Raw genomic sequence first — 18,276 nt, 5'->3', positions numbered from 1 at the left:
TAACCTTCAGAGTCACCTGTCCCTGACTGAACTTTGTGTGGTCCCTCCTGGATCTCCCCTTTCTTCCATTCTGCTTGCCAAACCTTTGTTGATGTCACTTTTCTTTCTTTGCTTCATTGCGGTTGCCAGAGCTCACGGCGAAGCGATGATGATGCCTTAGAAGAACAGATCAAGCAGACGAGCGAAGATTCGAGAGCCTTGAGGGAGTTGATGGAAGGCGAAAGGGGGAAACTGAGGCAGAGCCTGGAAGAGCTGCAGCAACTCCATAGCCAGGTAAGCAGGCACCTCTGACTATCCGAAGGGCCATCTATCCCAGCAACCTCTTTTCACTCTGGCCAGTCATATGCCAATGAGAAACCGAAGCAAAACCTGACCACAGCAACACTCCCCACACCGGCACTTCCCAGCAATTATTTTTTTTACTATATACTTTTTTATTAGCTTTTTTAACATATCATTTTCAACAATAATTAAACATACTTTTATATCTTATATAATTTTTTTTTACTTCCATCAATCACATCTGAAAATTTTCCAATCTATTCACTTAATTTACATTTCTTACATTTAAATCGCATAACTAATATCTCTATTCTTTCGCTACTTTGCAATATTTCATATATTTCTTCTTACAAAACTTCTTGTAGTCCTACTAGCGTAATTTGTTGAGTACAGTTGCTCTTCAAATAGTTTATAGATTTCTTCCAGTCTTCTGTATATCTCTGGTCCCGCAGATTTCAAATCTTTCCTTTCATTTTATCCAATTCTGCGTAGCCCATTAATTTTGTCTGCCATTCCTCTTTCGTTGGCGCTTCCCAGCAATTTAGTTGCATACTACCCTGACTCAACTCCTTTGAGCTCATTTGTTTTCTGTTGCTGGTTTGAGGTATCATGGAATTACATAGCTTGTTTACATCGTTTCAATCTTACTGTCCAGTTAAAGGGAGGAGAAGCTTATGACTCTTTCAGTATTGCTGGACTACAACTCCCAAAATTCCTCCTGATGCCTTGGCCAAGAACATCTGAAGGGCCAGAGGTTGCCCGCCCTTGGTTTAATTTTTGTTTGGTTCCTGAGATTGAGGAACAGGTTTTTCCTCTGTATTTGGATGCAATTGGACAGCATTTTGAATGGTGGACTGAACCTTTCAAAAGCACAGTTGTTTTAACCTCTGATTTAAAAACTCCACTAATGTTTGTTTCTTAGAATTTCCAAGCAGAGCTGGGCACAAGTATATTAATAAAAAAAGAGTCGGCCTGGAAAGGCAGACTATAAAAACTGATAAGCACCAGGCCTCTGAGAGAGGGCCTGCCAATGAAAGCTTGCCCATTAGGGTGAATGGGGGTCTGTCCCATCAAGCTCAGTCTGCCCTCAGCCAGGCTCACCTGCCTATTTTCACACCCAAGAGAAAGTCACTAAAGAGTAACCTAGTCCAACCCTCCGCAATGCAGGAATCACAACTGAAGAATCCCTGACAGATGGCCATCCTTTGGAGGTTTATAAACCTCCAAAGAAGGAGAGGGCACCACTTTCCGAGGGAGTCTGTTCCACTGTCAGACAGCTCTTACCATCAGAAAGTTCCTCCTAATGTTTAGTTGGAATCTTGTTTCTTATATTTTGAATCCACTGGTTCCAGTCTGAGCTTTTGCAGCAGCAGAAAACAACCTTGCTCCATCTTCCATCCCCTTAGTCTCGGTGTTGCCCTTCTGGGGCACAGCAGGGAGGAAGATGGAGACAAAAGTAGATTTGGTTGACTCTTGTCTTTCATTGGCTCTGGCACCACCTACTGTTAGGCATCCTTGCCTTCTGCCACACCAGTCCCAATGGGTGCCAGCTGCCCCTGGAGCCTGAGGAGGGAGGCCGGCAAGCAAATGCAGTGGCATGTGTGCCCAGTCCTGAATCCTATACAGTGTTACCTCTGGTTACGTACTTAATTTCTTCAGGAGGTCTGTTCTTAACCTGAAGCTGTTCTTAACCTGAAGCACCACTTTAGCTAATGGGGCCTCCCGCTGCTGCCGTGCCACCACACGATTTCTGTTCCCATCCTGAAGCAAAGTTCTTAACCTGAGGTACTATTTCTGGGTTAGCGGAGTCTGTAACCTGAAGCGTATGTAACCTGAAGCGTATGTAACCCGAGGTACCACTGTAATCCGCTTCCTCATGTTCCTGTGAACTGATCATTCTCTATGTGTAGCAGGACTTTGTTGTTTTTGTTATCTCTATATATTAAATGGGTTTAAAAACCCACTCCCCTCTTCCCCTCCCCAGCTATACTTTTTCCTTCTGGATCCATTTATGTGTTGTTGTTTTTTGATTGATTGATTGTAAATCCTTAAGGAACATGGACACGTATGTGTGCACACAAACTTAATTCATTTTAAATTAAGCTGCTGTTATATTTGCTGAGCCTAAAAGTAGGAGATAAGCCCTAAATAGATAGAGAAGACTAGCTGCAAAAAGTAAGCAAAGCTATGTGGTCCTCAAAACTCTGCAGCAGCCAATTTTCAGTTTCTCTTGCCACTGAGGGGTGGTGCTGAGGACATGATTTTTATAGTGTTTCAGCTAGCTGTGGTAACCACAAATTATGTATTTGTGACCTTGAAATGTTCAAAAATCCTGATGTGGTTCCTTTCACTGATGGGAATTACTTAAAACAGCCTCACTCTAACCTGGTGCCTTTCAGATTGTTAGCCAGCACCAATGAGAGGACCATCTGTCTGGTTTAAAAACGTGAGGTTTGAAAACCAACATGTTGGCTTTTTCAAGTTTTTCTCTGCGGTAGGTTCTTTTTAGGAATTTAAGGTTTTAATATTTATTCCTACAGCCATGTGGTCTGGCTTGCATAAAACCTCCAGAATGCAGTGTCTCAAGATTGCGACCATTTTTGTTCTTGTCTCCCCTCTCCCCCCTCAAAATACCCCATTTATAACTGTGGTTGTGATATGACAAGCACAGCTCCCTATCCACGATCTTTTCCTTGCGGCACCTTCAGAGTGGTCACTCCAGTCCCTTATTCTTGCCATTCAGTGAGTGGCAATCAAAGGTTAATTTTTCTTCTGCTTCTTATCAGGTGACACTACTGAGTGTAGAGATGACTTCCCTGAAAGAGGAACGGGACAGACTCCGGGGATCAGTAGATGATAAGGATATGAGCGAACAACTCTTGAAGGCTATCAGGGATCGGGATGAAGCAATCGCCAAGTAAGCTGAATTATTTTTTAAAGACGTGTGGGGTTGTGACCCCCAGGGAGAGGGGCAGCTGTGTCATGATGGCTTTCTGTGTGACAAGAAGCTCAGTAAAAAGTCAGCCGGGGTGGAGAACCAGTGGCACTTCAAACGTCATTGGACTCCAACTCCCATCATCCCCAGCCAGCATGGTCAACAGTCGGGGTGATTGGAATTGTACCTCGGAATCCTGGAGGGCCACAGGTTCCCCAGGTGTGATGCAAAAACACCACTGTTCTTTTCTACAAAGGGAAAGGGACCCCTGAACATTAGGTCCAGTCGTGGCCGACTCTGGGGTTGCGGCGCTCATCTCGCTTTATTGGCCGAGGGAGCCGGAGTACAGCTTCCGGGTCATGTGGCCAGCATGACTAAGCCGCTTCTGGCGAACCAGAGCAGTGCACGGAAACGCCGTTTACCTTCCCGCCGGAGCGGTACCTATTTATCTACTTGCACTTTGACATGCTTTCGAACTGCTAGGTTGGCAGGAGCAGGGACCGAGCAATGGGAGCTCACCCCGTCGCGGGGATTCAAACCGCCGACCTTCTGATCGGCAAGTCCTAGGCTCTGTGGTTTAACCCACAGCGCCACCCGCATCCCTGTTCTTTTCTATAGAGAACCATCAATTTGCAATCCTGCAGAGCTGGGGAACGTAGCAGGTAGCCAGATACAGTGTATATCAAGCAGATGCAAAGCCTCCATCATGCATGTGAATGTGTGTTGTTTTGAATCCATGGAGAAGGGCAAAAACAAAACCCCAAAATGCAGAATAATTAATCTGCTGCTTAGTTTGATTATGTCAGCCTTCCCTAACTAGGTGCCCTCTAGATGTTTTTGGCTGCAGCTTCCATAAGCCCCAGCCAGCGCAGCCAATGGTCAGGGAGCTGGAGTCATAGCAAACTGCCTTATATTTACACCTTATACCATTGGTCCATCTAACTCAGTATTGTCCACACTGGTTGGCAGCAGCTATTTAGAGTTTCAAATGGGGGATGTTCCCATCTCTACCTGGAGATGCCAGGAATCGAAACAAGAGACTTTCTACATACGGAGCAGATGTTCTACCACTGAGCCACCACCCTTCCCATTTACAGAATATTACAGCTTATCTGGGTCTCATACCCTTGGTTAGTTAGGGACCTCCTCTGCATGCACAGACAGGTTCTGGCAGATTGAGCGGACGATACCAATAGTTTGTCCAACGATCAAGAAGATGGTTTCTTCACAGGCCATAGAGTAGATGAGAGGCAGATGGGGCTCAACAACCTGGGAAGGTAGCCCATCTAGGAGAAGGAAAACTCTAATCCTAATCCTCTGCTGTCTTATGGGATATTTTCAGGAGAAAAAAGATCTAGAGTGGAGTTCCTGAGACAGTTGGGTGGTGCCTTGTATACTGAGAAAGGGCTCTTATCGTCTATACAGTGGTACCTCGGGTTGTAGACGCTTCAGGTTACAGACGCTTCAGGTTACAGACTCCGCTAACCCGGAAATAGTACCTCGGGTTAAGAACTTTGCTTTAGGATGAGAACAAAAGCTATGCAGCGGCAGCGGGAAGCCCCATTAGCTAAAGTGGTGCTTCAGGTTAAGAACAGTTTCAGGTTAAGAACGGACCTCCAGAATGAATTACGTTCTTAACCCGAGGTACCACTGTACAGCCCAGGACCTCCATACACACTGCCCAGGTTTTGCACCCCAGGGAAGTCATGTTTGGCTTGACTTCACCCCCGAAGGCACACTCCATTGTCTGAGACAGATGGATGCCAGCAACAACAGCTTATCAATAGCCTTTTGGCAGATCTTAAGCCATTTTGCCTCTGGACCAACCACACTGATGTACAGGTGAAACTCGGAAAATGAGAATATCATGGAAAAGTTCATTTATTTCAGTAATTCAACTTAAAAGGTGAAACTAATATATGAGATAGACTCATGACATACAAAGCGAGATATGTCAAGCCTTTATTTGTTATAATTGTGACGATTATGGGGTACAGCTGATAAAAACCCCAAATTAACAATCTCAGAAAATTAGAATATTGTGAAAAGGTGGAGTAGCTATTCAATTGATAACACCTGCAATGGGTTCAGAAGGAAGCACAATCATGGGGAAAGCTGCTGACCTGACAGTTGTGCAGAAAGCCATCACTGAGACCCTCCATAAGGAGGGAAAGCCTCAAACGGTAATTGCAGAAGAAGTTGGATGTTCCCAAAGTGCTGTATCGAAGCACATTAATGGAAAGTTATGCAGAAGGGGAAAGTGTGGAAGGAAAAGGTGCACAAGCAGCAGGGATGACCACAGCCTGGAGAGGATTGTCAGGAAAAGACCATTCAAACGTGTTGGGGACTTTCACAAGGAGTGGACTGAGGCTGGAGTTAGTGCATCAAGAGCTACCACATACAGACGGATCCTGGAGATGGCCTTCAAATGTCGTATTCCTCTTGTCAAGCCGCTCCTGAACAAGAAACGATGTCAGAAGTATCTTGCCTGGGCTAAAGGGAAAAAAAGAACTGGGCTGTTGCTCAGTGGTTCCAAATCCTCTTTTCTGATGAGAGCAACTTTTGCATCTCATTTGGAAACCAAGGACCCAGAGTCTGGAGGAAGAATGGGGAGGCACACAATGCCAGATGCTTGAAGTCCATTGTGAAGTGTAGATTTGGGGATCCATGCCATCAGCTGGTGTTGGTCCACTGTGCTTCATTAAGTCCAGGGTCAACGCAACCCTCTACCAGAAGCTTTTGAAGAACTTCATGCTTCCTTCTGCAGACGAGCTTTATGGGGATGCTGACTTCATTTTCCAGCAGGAATTGGCACCTGCCCACACTGCCAAAAGTACCAAAACCTGGTTCAGTGCCCATGGGATTACTGTGCTTGATTGGCCAGCAAACTCACCTGACCTGAACCCCATAGAGAATCTATGGGGCATTGCCAAGAGAAAGATGAGAGACATGAGACTGAGCAATGCAGAAGAGCTGAAGGCTGCTACTGAAGCATCCTGGTCTTCCATAACACCTCAGCAGTGCCACAGGCTGATCGCATCCATGCCACGCCGCATTGAGGCAGCAATTGATGCAAAAGGGGCCCAAACCAAGTACTGAGTACATATGCATGCTTCTACTTCTCAGAGGTCCAATATCGCTCTATTTGCAAGCCTTGTTTTGCTGATTTGATTTAATATTCTAATTTTCTGAGATTGTTAATTTGGGGTTTTCATCAGCTGTATGCCATAATATCACAATTATAACAAATAAAGGCTTGACATATCTCGCTTTGCATGTCATGAGTCTATCTCATACATTAGTTTCATCTTTTAAGTTGAATTACTGAAATAAATGAACTTTTCCATGATATTCTAATTTTCTGAGTTTCACCTGTATAGCTGTCCTTACAGAGCACTGGTAGGAATGCCCAAACAATACTGTTAAATCTGTCTTTTTAAAATTATTGACCCATTATCCTAATTGCCACTCAGTGGTGATTTAGCCTCCTTGCCAGTTACGAACATAGGAAGCTGCCTTATTCTGAGTTAGATCATGGGTGCAGTGGTCCTCCAAGATTTCAGAGGTGTCTCTCTCCTGTCCCTAACTGGAGAGGGTATGACTTGAACCTGGGACTTTCTGTATGCAAAGCAGATGCTCTCCCATGGAGCTATGGTCCTTTCCCCAAATATAAATTATTTCTTATATAAATATATTTATATTTCCCCAAATTTAAGATAATTTCTTATATTTGCCATACACAGGGACACAACCAGATTTGTATTGGGGGAAGCTATGCAATGGCTCAATCTCCTTATTTTCAAGGACTCTGTCACCATCATCACTCAAGGGGACCTTTTCAGCACGTAGAACAGGAAGCATACAGATCTCTGTTTAAAGAGCCATTGTAGCGCTGCCACCTGTTGGCTAAGGGAAGGAACTGCCAACTGCTGAGTTTTGGATGCAAAAGGCAGCTTTTGATATTTTAGTATGTGTGTGGGTTACTGGCTCTCCTGTATCCATGGAAACCAGCTGCCGTTCTGGGGCTGTACGAGTCCCAGTGTTTTTAATATTCATTCAGCAGTAAGGGGATTTTGCAATGCAGGACGTACTTGTTCTGGTCGTCTATCTTGGAAGCCGCAGGTGTATTTTGCTGAAACGTGACCCGTGATATATCTTAAAATACAGATATATTAATTTAAACAAACTTATCCCTCTTTCCAGGCTCTGGGATGGTTCAAGGCAGCAAACAGGTTTAGCTTTGATTCCAGTGCTGTTCCACATAGGGGAAGATCTGTAACTCAGTGATAGAACACCTGCTTGGCATGCAGAAGGTCCCAAGTTCCCTCAAATCCTGCTGCACTCAAATCCTGCTTGCAGACTTTCTGTATGCATCTGTTTGGCCACTATGTGAACAGGATGCTGGACTAGGTGGGCCACTGGCCTGGTCCGGCAGAGTTCTCCCTTTATGAAGCAGAAGCTGTGTGGCCACCTATCAGAAATGCTATAGCAGTGGAATTCCTGCATTGACTGGGGGGTTGGGCTTGATTACCTTTGAGGACCTCTTACATCTCTATGATTCTGTGAAATGCCATTTACAGTGGTACCTCGGGTTACAGACGCTTCAGGTTACAGACTCCGCTAACCCAGAAATAATACCTTGGGTTAAGAACTTTGCTTCAGGATGAGAACAGAAATCACGCGGCGGCAGGAGACCCCATTAGCTAAAGTGGTACCTCAGGTTAAGAACAGTTTCAGGTTAAGAATGGACCTCCAGAACTAAATAAGTTCTTAACCCGAGGTACCACTGTACGCAAGTTCACCCTCTTGTATTTCATACAATCCAGTACAGTGGTACTTTGGGTTACAAACACCCTGGGTTACAAACTCTTCGGGTTACAGACTCTGCTAACCCGGAAGTAGTACCTTGGGTTAAGAACTTTACCTCAGGATGAGAAAAGAAATCGTGTGCTGGCGGCAGCAGGAGGCCCCATTAGCTAAAGTGGTACCTCAGGTTAAGAACGGTTTCAGGTTAAGAATGGACCTCTGGAACGAATTAAGTTTGTAACCAGAGGTAAAGGTAAAGGTAAAGGGGCCCCTGACCATTAGGTCCAGTCGTGGCCAACTCTGGGGTTGCGGCGCTCATCTCGTTTTATTGGCCGAGGGAGCCGGCGTACATGTGGCCAGCATGTGGTCATGTGGCCAGCATGACTAAGCCGCTTCTGGCAAACCAGAGCAGCACACGGAAATGCCGTTTACCTTCCCGCCAGAGTGGTACCTATTTATCTACTTGCACTTTGACGTGCTTTCGAACTGCTAGGTTGGCCGTTTACCTTCCCGCCGAAGTGGTACCTATTTATCTACTTGCACTTTGACGTGCTTTCGAATTGCTAGGTTGGCAGGAGCAGGGACCGAGCAACGGGAGCTCACCTCGTCGTGGGGATTTGAACCGCCGACCTTCTGATCGGCAAGCCCTGGGCTCTGTGGTTTAACCCACAGCGCCACCTGCGTCCCACAACCAGAGGTACCACTGTATAGTGATCACCTCCCCTGACTCCCTGGGCCACTTTTGTTAGCGCAGTCCTTACAAAGGCCCCCAGCCTTCCTTCCCCCTCTCAGTCCTTCCTCTGTTCTGCTTCTACAGTGTTTTGAACTCTTTTCAGCCAGATCAGTGGGTGGGTGGGAGAGGTCTTTCCAGGCAGCCTCATCCCCAATTTGTAGAGGACCATCTGGGTGCTTCCAGATTACCTGTTTATTGAGCACTCATCCTGATTGGTTTGCAAGAAGATTTGACTGCAGTGGCATTCATTCTGATTTGTTTGGTGGAGTTGGCTGATGTTATGTCAAAGCAAGCATTAAACCACATTTTCTAGGGCATTTCTTTGTCTCTTTCCTTATCACAAAAAGTCGGATCCTTTTGGGGAAGAGGGTTTGTTGCTCAAGACCTCCCAGCAACAGGAATTGTGTGGCTTGAACTGGCTGGTGAATTGGCTGTGTTTGGATACTACTCAAAAGTAGGGACAGCCTGGAAGCACCCTCGGTGTAACAGGGTATGCCATCTTTGTGAAAGGCAGGAAGCAGTGGCACAGCCAACGGGAGGCAGCAGAGGGGAGCATGATGTACTAAAAGGGAGAAATGCACCAGGTTTGTCTGTACAGTGGTACCTCGGGTTAAGTACTTACCGTATTTTTCGCTCTATAAGACACACCAGACCACAAGTTCTCGAAGAAGGAAAACAAGAAAAAAAATATTCATAGAATCATAGAGTTGGAAGAGACCACAAGGGCCATCGAGTCCAACCCCCTGCCAAGCAGGAAACAATTCTGAATCTCAGAAGCCAGAACAGCAAGAGGGATCGCTGCACAGTGAAAGCAGCAATCCCTCTTGCTGTTCTGGCTTCTGGGATAGCTGCGCAGCCTGCATTCACTCCATAAGACGCACACACATTTCCCCTTACTTTTTAGGAGGGAAAAAGTGAGTCTTAATAGAGCAAAAAATACAGTAATTCGTTCTGGAGGTCCGTTCTTAACCTGAAACTGTTCTTAACCTGAAGCACCACTTTAGCTAATGGGGCCTTCCACTGCCGCTGCACGATTTCTGTTCTCATCCTGAAGCAAAGTTCTTAACCCGAGGTACTATTTCTGGGTTAGCGGAGTCTGTAACCTGAAGTGTATGTAACCTGAAGCGTATGTAACCCGAGGTACCACTGTACTATTGCAAGGGAGCATGGGACGCATGCCGATTTGGGGCTGAGCCTTATAAGCTTGCTATCTACCATGTCAACTAAGTGTCAAGATGGCAGATTTTGGGGGGGGAGGGGGGGTCTATGCAGCAGTATCAGCAGCTCAGCCCACCCAACCTAAGACGAGCCTGCTGAATCAGGCCAGTATCTCATCCAGCATTCTGTTCTCACACTGGTGAACCAGACATCTACAGTAAGCCCAAAATCAGGACGTGAGTGGAACCAAAACTCTGACCACTTACCGTATTTTTTTGCTCTATATAAGACTCACTTTTTCCCTCCTAAAAAGTAAGGGGAAATGTGTGTGCTTCTTATGGAGCGAATGCAAGCTGCGCAGCTATCCCAGAAGCCAGAACAGCAAGAGGGATTGCTGCTTTCGCTGCGCAGCGATCCCTCTTGTTGTTCTGGCTTCTGAGATTCAGAATATTTTTTGTCTTGTTTTCCTCCTCCGAAAACTAGGTATGTCTTATGGTCTGGTGCGTCTTATAGAGCGAAAAATACGGGTATGTTTCTCAGCAGCTGGTATTCCAGGGCATACTGACACCCAACAGTGAAGGATAAACATAGCCATCGTGCTAGCCTTTAGTAGCCTTCTCCTCTATGAATTTGTCTAATCTTCTTTTCAATCCACCCAAGTTGGTGGCCCTCGCTGCCTCTTGCGGGAGCTAAATCTATAGTCGGAATGATTCGTTGTGTGGAAATGTCCTTCCTTTTGCTTGTCCCGAATCCTCTGAGGTTCCGCTTTGTTGAATGTCCTGAAGTTCTAGTGTTATGAGAGAAAAAGAAAAGCATTTTTCTGTCCATTTTCTCCACCCTTTCAACCTCTGACACTGGGCAGGATTTGGGTCCATAATATTTAAATCCACTCTAAAATAGTCATCTTTCTACAAGAATTAAATAGCTGAGGAAGAGGAAGGTTTGCCTTAATTCAGGGTTTCCCAAACTTGGGTCTCCAGCTGTTTTTGGAGTACAATTCCCACCACTCCTGACTGCTGGTCCTGCTAGCTAGGGATGATGGGAGTTGTAGTCACTTATTGTGGAGTTTTACATTGTACCATTAGAATCTGTATTTAAATGTTTTGTGATTGTAATGTTCATGTAGGGGAAGCCAGATGTTGCCCTTCATATCTGATATCTCTCTATCTATCTATCTGTCTGTCTGTCTGTCTATCTATCTATCTATCTGTCTATCTCTTACTGCCAACTTCGGCTTCTAAGCAGTTTACGTGTATAAAAATTGATTACATAAGTGTGAATATATAAACCTTCCTAAATAAGTACATGATAAAACAACCCCATTAAAACATGCCATAATTAAGTAAAAAAGTAAATTTTCTTACTTTTATGTCTTGATGTTTTCTTTTCTTTTTGTATTTAACTCTTCTATACTTACCTTTGTTGTACATTTGTATTTTAAACCAATAAAGGTTTACCATGAAGAAAAATAAATAAATAAAAATAAAAGATGCCGTAATTAAAAAAGGAAGAGATCAAGGAAAAATAGTAGTCACATCTTCACAAGCTGGCAGAAGGCCAATTGGACTTCCAACTTCCACGAGACCCAGCCAGCATGACCAATGGTTAGGGGTGATGGGACTTGGCGTGCAATGACATCCGGAGGGCACCATATTGCCTTCCTCTGTGTTCACGCATGGACCGTCCTTTATTGTCCTTGAATTGCCACGTTGCCCGGGCTGTTTCTAAATCCAAAAAACAAGCAATGGCAGAGGGTCTCCCAAGAAATGAATTTGACCGTCTTCTGCTTTTGCTTTTCAGGAAGAACGCTGTCGAAATGGAGCTAGCCAAGTGCAAGATGGACATGATGTCACTGAATAGCCAGCTCTTGGATGCTATTCAGCAGAAGCTTAACCTTTCTCAGCAGCTGGAGGCGTGGCAGGTAAGAGGGAAAGGGGAGCATGGAATAGCAGCACAGAGCCCTCCTCCCCAGCCCCTATGCTCTTAAGTCAGAAATGCTTTGCGGATTCTACCAGAAGTCCCTTTTCTGTGCGTTCATCCTGATTCACTTGCCTAAACCTTGCACAGTGGTGACATACATGCATGTGTTATTGAACTAGGCCTGATTTTCCTACTTCCCTGTGATCGACAGAAACCTCCCCCTGGTTGACCTTTTCCCACCCCAGTTCTCAACTTCTCCGTCTTCTCCTCTCTCTCTCTCTCTCTCTCTCTCTCTCTCTCTCTCTTCTCTCCTATGCTTCCAGTTTGCTTCCTCAGGCCTTTTTACAATATGGCTCCTTTGGTTTCTGATCTAGTGTGGCCTTTCTCAGTTCCCGTAACAACAGCTTTAGTCGTACACCCCTCCTGCCTTTAAGGTGAGCGCCCACCCACCTCTCTCCTTAACCACCTCATCCTGTTTCATCTCATCCCAGTTCAGTCTCACTACATCCTCCGGGGGGAAAGAATGCGAACATCTCATAGGCACCCACAGAATCAACTCTGTGGGCACGTCGCTCTTCTCATCTTCCATGAGCATGTCACAGTTTCTCTCTCTCTCTTCTCAAAAGTACCTTTCTGAATTTGCTTGCCTGTCTTGTGGACTAGTGTCTCTCTTTTTTTTAAACACATGCTTTCCTTTCCAGAGCATGGACTTGTAGTAACATTGAAATATACTCGGAGTCGAGTGTGGATTTCATGCTCTTCATTCAGCTCATAGTAGCAAGGAATGAAAGTTCCCCCCCGAATGTCTGCTTTATATACATTATTTACACAATGGGCCGCACGTGACTGGCTAATTCCTGGATTCTCCTGTAGGCCAATCAGGTTGCGGATTCACTTCCACCTGAAGCTGGATTGGGTGGCTCCTGCAGACCAACCATACTGCTGCATTGTTCTAGAACCAATCAGACTGCTGCATTCTGAATCCTATTGTTCTAGGACCAATCAGACTGCTGCATTTGGATCCTATTCAACTCAGTACATAACAAACATCTTGCATAATTATTATTATTCCAGCAGTTAGAATGCAGAAGCATAGATACCTTCAAAGGTGGAGGTATAGCATAGCCATCATGGCTAGTAGCCATTGGTAGCCTTATCTAGTACTATTTTTCTAGAAAAAGAGGTGCCAGAACTCACCATGAGTGTCTCCCTTGTTCTCTTAGAATGGCAATGGGGCCCAGGCCTTATTCTCCTCAACGAGGTTATCTGATCCTCTTTTAAAGCCATTCCAGCTGGTGGTCATTCCTGCATCCTGCGCGAGGTCCCTAGTTTAACTGTGCACTGTGTGGAGAAGGTCCTTTTTCAAAATCTATCCTGGCCCAAAAAGGCCCAAAGAGTCTAAAGAGGGTGGGGGAGGGGGAATGCCATAGAATGAACTTGAAAATGAACTAGAAATTGCTGGTGAATTTAATTCACATTCAGTTTACTTGGCAATTGTGGGGGAAAAACATAGTTTTTAAAAAACTAATTCAGTAAACTTTGTTAAACCACACTAGTTCATTCCAAGCACTGTTTAGAATTAAATCACTGAGTACATATAGTTCCAGGGTGAGGAGCTCTTGATTTCCATGCAGAAAGTCCCCAGCATCTCCAGGTAGGGCTGGGAAAGCCCTATATCAGGCTTCCTCAACCTCGGCCCTCCAGATGTTTTTGGCCTACAACGCCCATGATCCCTAGCTAGCAGGAACAGCGGTCAGGGATGATGGGAATTGTAGTCTCAAAAACATCTGGAGGGCCAAGGTTGAGGAAGCCTGCCCTATATCCTAGAGAGCTGCTGCCAGTCAGTGTGGATAATATTGAGCTTCATGGACCAATGATGATTTTTCCTCCAAAGACCAAAGACCACCAGTGTGGTGTAGTGTTTAAGAGCAGTAGATTCGCAATCTGGGGAACCGGGTTCACTTCTCTGCTCCTCCTCATGCAGCTGCTGGGTGACCTTGGGCTAGTCACACTTCTCTGAAGTCTCTCAGCCCCACTCACCTCTCAGAGTGTTTGTTGTGGGGGAGGAAGGGAAAGGAGAATGTTAGCCGTTTGAGACTCCCTCGGGTAGTGATAAAGCGGGATATCAAATCCAAATTCTTCTTCTTCTTCTAAGTGGTGTATATGGTTCTTCCATTTAACATCTTCTTCTCACAACAACCCTGTGAGGTAGGTTATGCTGAGGGACTGTGATCAGTGGTGGAGGAAGAGGAGTGCGGGGGGAGCACACCACCCCCGGCAGCACGATCCTGGTAGGGTGCCATCGTGGCTGCCCACCCCCCCCGCCTGCACTGGGTGCCATGCCACCACAGGCATGTGCCATGCCCCTAGGCAGCATGCCACGCCCCCAGGACGCCTGTCACGCCCCTGTGGGAGGTGTGTCACGCCCCCGGGATGCGTGCCACCCCTGCCACCACCTGCTCTCTGCACCCCCCACCCCTGGTGCCAGACCATGAAGCTCTGCCACTGACTGTGATTGGCCTGAGGTCAGCAAGTGAGCTTTGTGGTGGAGCAAGCATTTGAACCCAGGTCTCCCTAGTCCCAGGGACGTGGGTGGTGCTGTGGGTTAAACCACAGAGCCTAGGACTTGCTGATCAGAAGGTTGGCGGTTCGAATCGCTGTGACGGGATGAGCTCCCGTTGCTCGGTCCCTGCTCCTGCCAACCTAGCAGTTCGAAAGCATGTCAAAGTGCAAGTAGATAAATAGGTACCGCTCCGGCGGGAAGGTAAACGGCGTTTCCGTGCGCTGCTCTGGTTCGCCAGAAGCGGCTTAGTCATGCTGGCCACATGACCCAGAAGCTGTACTCCGGCTCCCTCGGCCAATAAAGCGAGATGAGCGCCGCAACCCCAGAGTCGGCCACGACTGGACCTAATGGTCAGCGCTCCCTTTACCTTTACCTCCCTGGTCCCAGTTTAACACCCTAACCACTACACCGCCACTGGTGCTTTGGAGCACTTTGCTCGGCTGGCAGAGAGATGCATGTTGTTTTGTTTTGGCCCCATGTGCCCCTCTCCCCAGCAAGATGACTCATAATCACAAGCTGAAAACATTGTATAATAAGAACGTGGAATGGAGAACTTCAAACCGCTCCCTGTCTTCCTGTTTAGATCAGCCCTTTATTCACAGCCATGACGACGGGTATCTTTACTTTCAGTGTACAGTGGTACCTCGCAAGACGAAAAACGCGCAAGACGAAAGAGTTTTCCGTTTTTTGAGTCGTTCCGCAAGACGAATTTCCCTATGGGCTTGCTTCGCAAGACGAAACGTCTTGCGGGTTCTTGCGAGTTTGTTTCCTCTTTCTTTAAGCCGCTAAGCTGTTAATAGCCGCTAAGCCGCTAATAGCCGTGCTTCGCAAGACGAAAAAACCGCAAGACGAAGAGACTCGCGGAACGGATTAATTTCGTCTTGCGAGGCACCACTGTACAGGCCAAAGCAAACGGGGCAAGCATCTGCTTTGCATGCAAAAGCTCCCAGGTTTCAGTCCCCAGCATCTCCAGGTAAAGCTGGGATAGACTCCTGCCAGAATCCCTGGAGAGCTGCTGCCCATTGCTGCTTATATGAGCGCTGGCCCGTAGCTCAGTGGGAGAGCAGGTAGGGATGGAAAAAGCCCCCCCCCCTTTCTGAAATCCTGGAAAGATACGGCGGACAGTACTGAGCCAAATGGACCAGTGAACCAACTTGGTGTCAGGGGTCCAGTTTCCCCATCTGAGGCGAAATGGGAACATGCTGTGCTGCAGCCTTACTTAGCTGGGTTGTTTGGTGGTGGTTACAAAATGGAGGCGATGGCGGGTTCCAGCGAGACCTTGTGCGCTCCGCAATATCTCACCGGAAGCCAGCACTGCTTCTTGGCCAGCGGAGGTGGCAGAGTATACATGAGGTCCCTGCTTCTTTGGTTTCTGCTGCATCACCCCACCTCATGGGTGGTTCGCTGTGCACCCCTTCCTACAAGCAGCTCCTCCAGTCTCTTCCATTTGAATTTCCCGTCTCCTCTTTCTCTCCCCAGCTTGTCTTGCGTTCTCCAGCCCTCGCTTCTGACTTGATCGCGCAGTAGAAATTAGAACAGCTAGGCCTCTGCTTCCATGACCAAAACAACTTGCTTTAATGCAGGGATGGGGAATCTGTGACCCTCCAGATCAGGGGTCAGCAGACTTTTTCAGCAGGGGGCTGGTCCACTGTCCCTCAGACCTTGTGGGGCGCCAGACTATATTTTGGAGAGGAAAAAATGAACAAATTCCTATGCCCCACAAATAACCCAGAGATGCATTTTAAATACAGTGGTACCTCGCTTCAGGTTACATACACTTCAGGTAACAGACTCCGCTAACCCAAAAATAGTGCTCCAGGTTAAGAACTTTGCTTCAGGATGAGAACAGAAATCGTGCTCTGGTGGCATGGCGGCAGCAGGAGGCCCCATTAGCTAAAGTGGTGCTTCAGGTTAAGAACAGTTTCAGGTTAAGTACGGACCTCTGGAACGAATTAAGTACTTAACCCAAGGTACCACTGTAAAAGGACACATTCTACTCATGTAAAAACATGCTGATTCCAGGCCCGTCCACAGGCCAGATTTAGAAGGTGATTGGGCCGGATCCAGCCCCCGGGCCGTAGTTTGCCTACCCATGCTCCAGAGAAATACCTTTCAAGTGACCCAGAAAAAAGGGGCATCTTGTTTTCTCTTGCGAGATCTTGGTGGCCATTTTGGGTGCTGTGATCTTGTATGCTCTCGTGCTACGATCTTGCCTCAAAAAAAGCACTTTTTTGGAGAGCGAGTGAGGTGCAGGTCACATGACTCCCCTGGGAGTGCATCCCGGAAGATGCATGTCTTGGTTTTGCATCAGAAAAAGTTGGAAGGAATGCAGATGTTGTTGGACTCCCAACTTCCATAATCACCAGCCAGCATCAAGGATGATTCGTAGTTCCACAATCTTGGGAGTTCCACAGGTTCCACATCCCTGCTGTTGAAGCCTGAAGTATCTTTTGTATGTGTTCTTTTTAAAAAATAAATCACTTCCATTATTCTTTGGGGGGCAGGGGTATTCTAGAAACGAACCCTTCCTTGGCATGCTCTTTGAAATTGCTAGGCCAAAGGGGATTTGCATATACAGTGGTACCTCTGGATACAAATGGGATCTGTTCCTGAGCCCCATTCGCATCCTGAAGAGAACGCAACCCGCATCTGTACACGCGCCGGTCACAATTCACCACTTCCGCGCATGTGCATGACGTCATTTTGAGCGTCTGCGCATGCGCGAGTGGCAAAACCCGGAAGTAACGTGTTCCGTTACTTCCGGGTCGCCGCAGAGCGCAACCCGAAAACGCTCAACCCAAAGCTACTTCAACCCGAGGTATGACTGTAGATCAGGGGTTAGCAACCTAAGGCCCATGGGCCACAGGTGGCCCAGGGGGGTCGTTTAACCGGCCCATGAGCCACCCCCAAACTGAGCCGCCTGCTTAGTGAGTCCCTGTACTCCTGCACTAAACCGGTGCAGCGCAGCATGCGGACTCGCTTCTGTGTCACCGGAAATCACGTATGTGCAGATGCCAGAAATTGCAGGCGCGCTCACTCACACACACAATCCAGCCCATAGCGGGATCTCCACTGGAGTGAACCGGCCCAGGCTAGGCAAACCTTGCCAGCCCCTGATATAGATAGCCAATTGGCTGCTTACCAGACATGTAAAACTGTGGTGGCTGGTGCCCTTTGAGACTGGTGGAGCAGCAGGCAGGGAGCCCGACAGTAGGTGGCGCCAGAGCCAATGACGGGCAGAACCAACTAGTTCTAGGTTTGTTCCCATCCTCCTCCCTGCTGAGTTCTACAAGGGCAACAAAGAGACTGAGGAGGAAGAAGCAGCTGGCAGGCAAAGACATCCCCTGGACTGGGTGCAAGTAAGAAGGCAGGCTGGCAGGTGAGGGCTGGCCAAGGGCAGGCTGAGATTGGTGGGATAATGCCCTGGTCAGCCTAATGGACCAGCCTCTCTGCTGATTTAAGATGAGGCCTCAGAGCTAGGTGACTGGCTAGGTCTGTTTTACTGATGCTGGCGGTGATATGGTAGGAGTGAAGTGTGTGTGTTCGTGCATGAGTGCACACACGTCTTCGCTGTGTCCATGTGCATTTGATGGTTGTTCCTAGCAACCGAGCCCTTGCTGTGATGATAATCCATGTGTCAGATGGAAATTCTTGTTTCTTTCCTCTTGGCTTCACTGATTTCTGGTTAATAATGATTCCCCCCCAACCCTCCTTTTAGTGCTAGAGTCTGCTTTTCATGCAGCTCATTCCTCACATTACATAAGCCCCGAGTGCAAAAAGCTTTGATGGCTGAGAGAGAACTCATGGCAAGATTCTTGGAGCTATTTCACCTCAATTTAGCATTTAAGTGATCTACAGGCACCGCTGTTTAAATAATGG

At 47.0% G+C, this 18,276-nt stretch overlaps 1 protein-coding gene across 5 annotated transcripts in view; it reads left to right on the top strand.

Moving 5' to 3' along the window:
* Nucleotides 1-18,276, top strand: part of BICDL1 (BICD family like cargo adaptor 1) — a 65,408-nt gene that overhangs the window by 41,455 nt on the left and 5,677 nt on the right. For 4 of the 5 annotated variants that reach the window (XM_081841868.1, XM_081841869.1, XM_081841870.1 and 1 more), the window contains 3 exons: nt 130-273; nt 3,069-3,199; nt 11,715-11,835. In XM_081841868.1, coding sequence (XP_081697994.1) covers nt 130-273; nt 3,069-3,199; nt 11,715-11,835 — 396 coding nt within the window. Of the gene's footprint in view, nt 1-129; nt 274-3,068; nt 3,200-11,714; nt 11,836-12,157; nt 12,269-18,276 lie in introns of all 5 variants that reach the window. The other variant, XM_081841872.1, reaches the window with a different exon arrangement.

This window comes from Podarcis erhardii, assembly GCF_964252035.2.
Source record: "Podarcis erhardii genome assembly, chromosome: 15".
In the NCBI taxonomy this organism is placed as follows: domain Eukaryota; kingdom Metazoa; phylum Chordata; class Lepidosauria; order Squamata; family Lacertidae; genus Podarcis; species Podarcis erhardii.
Note: the sequence above shows the minus strand (reverse complement) of the source record. Positions and strands in the feature narration are given on the sequence as shown.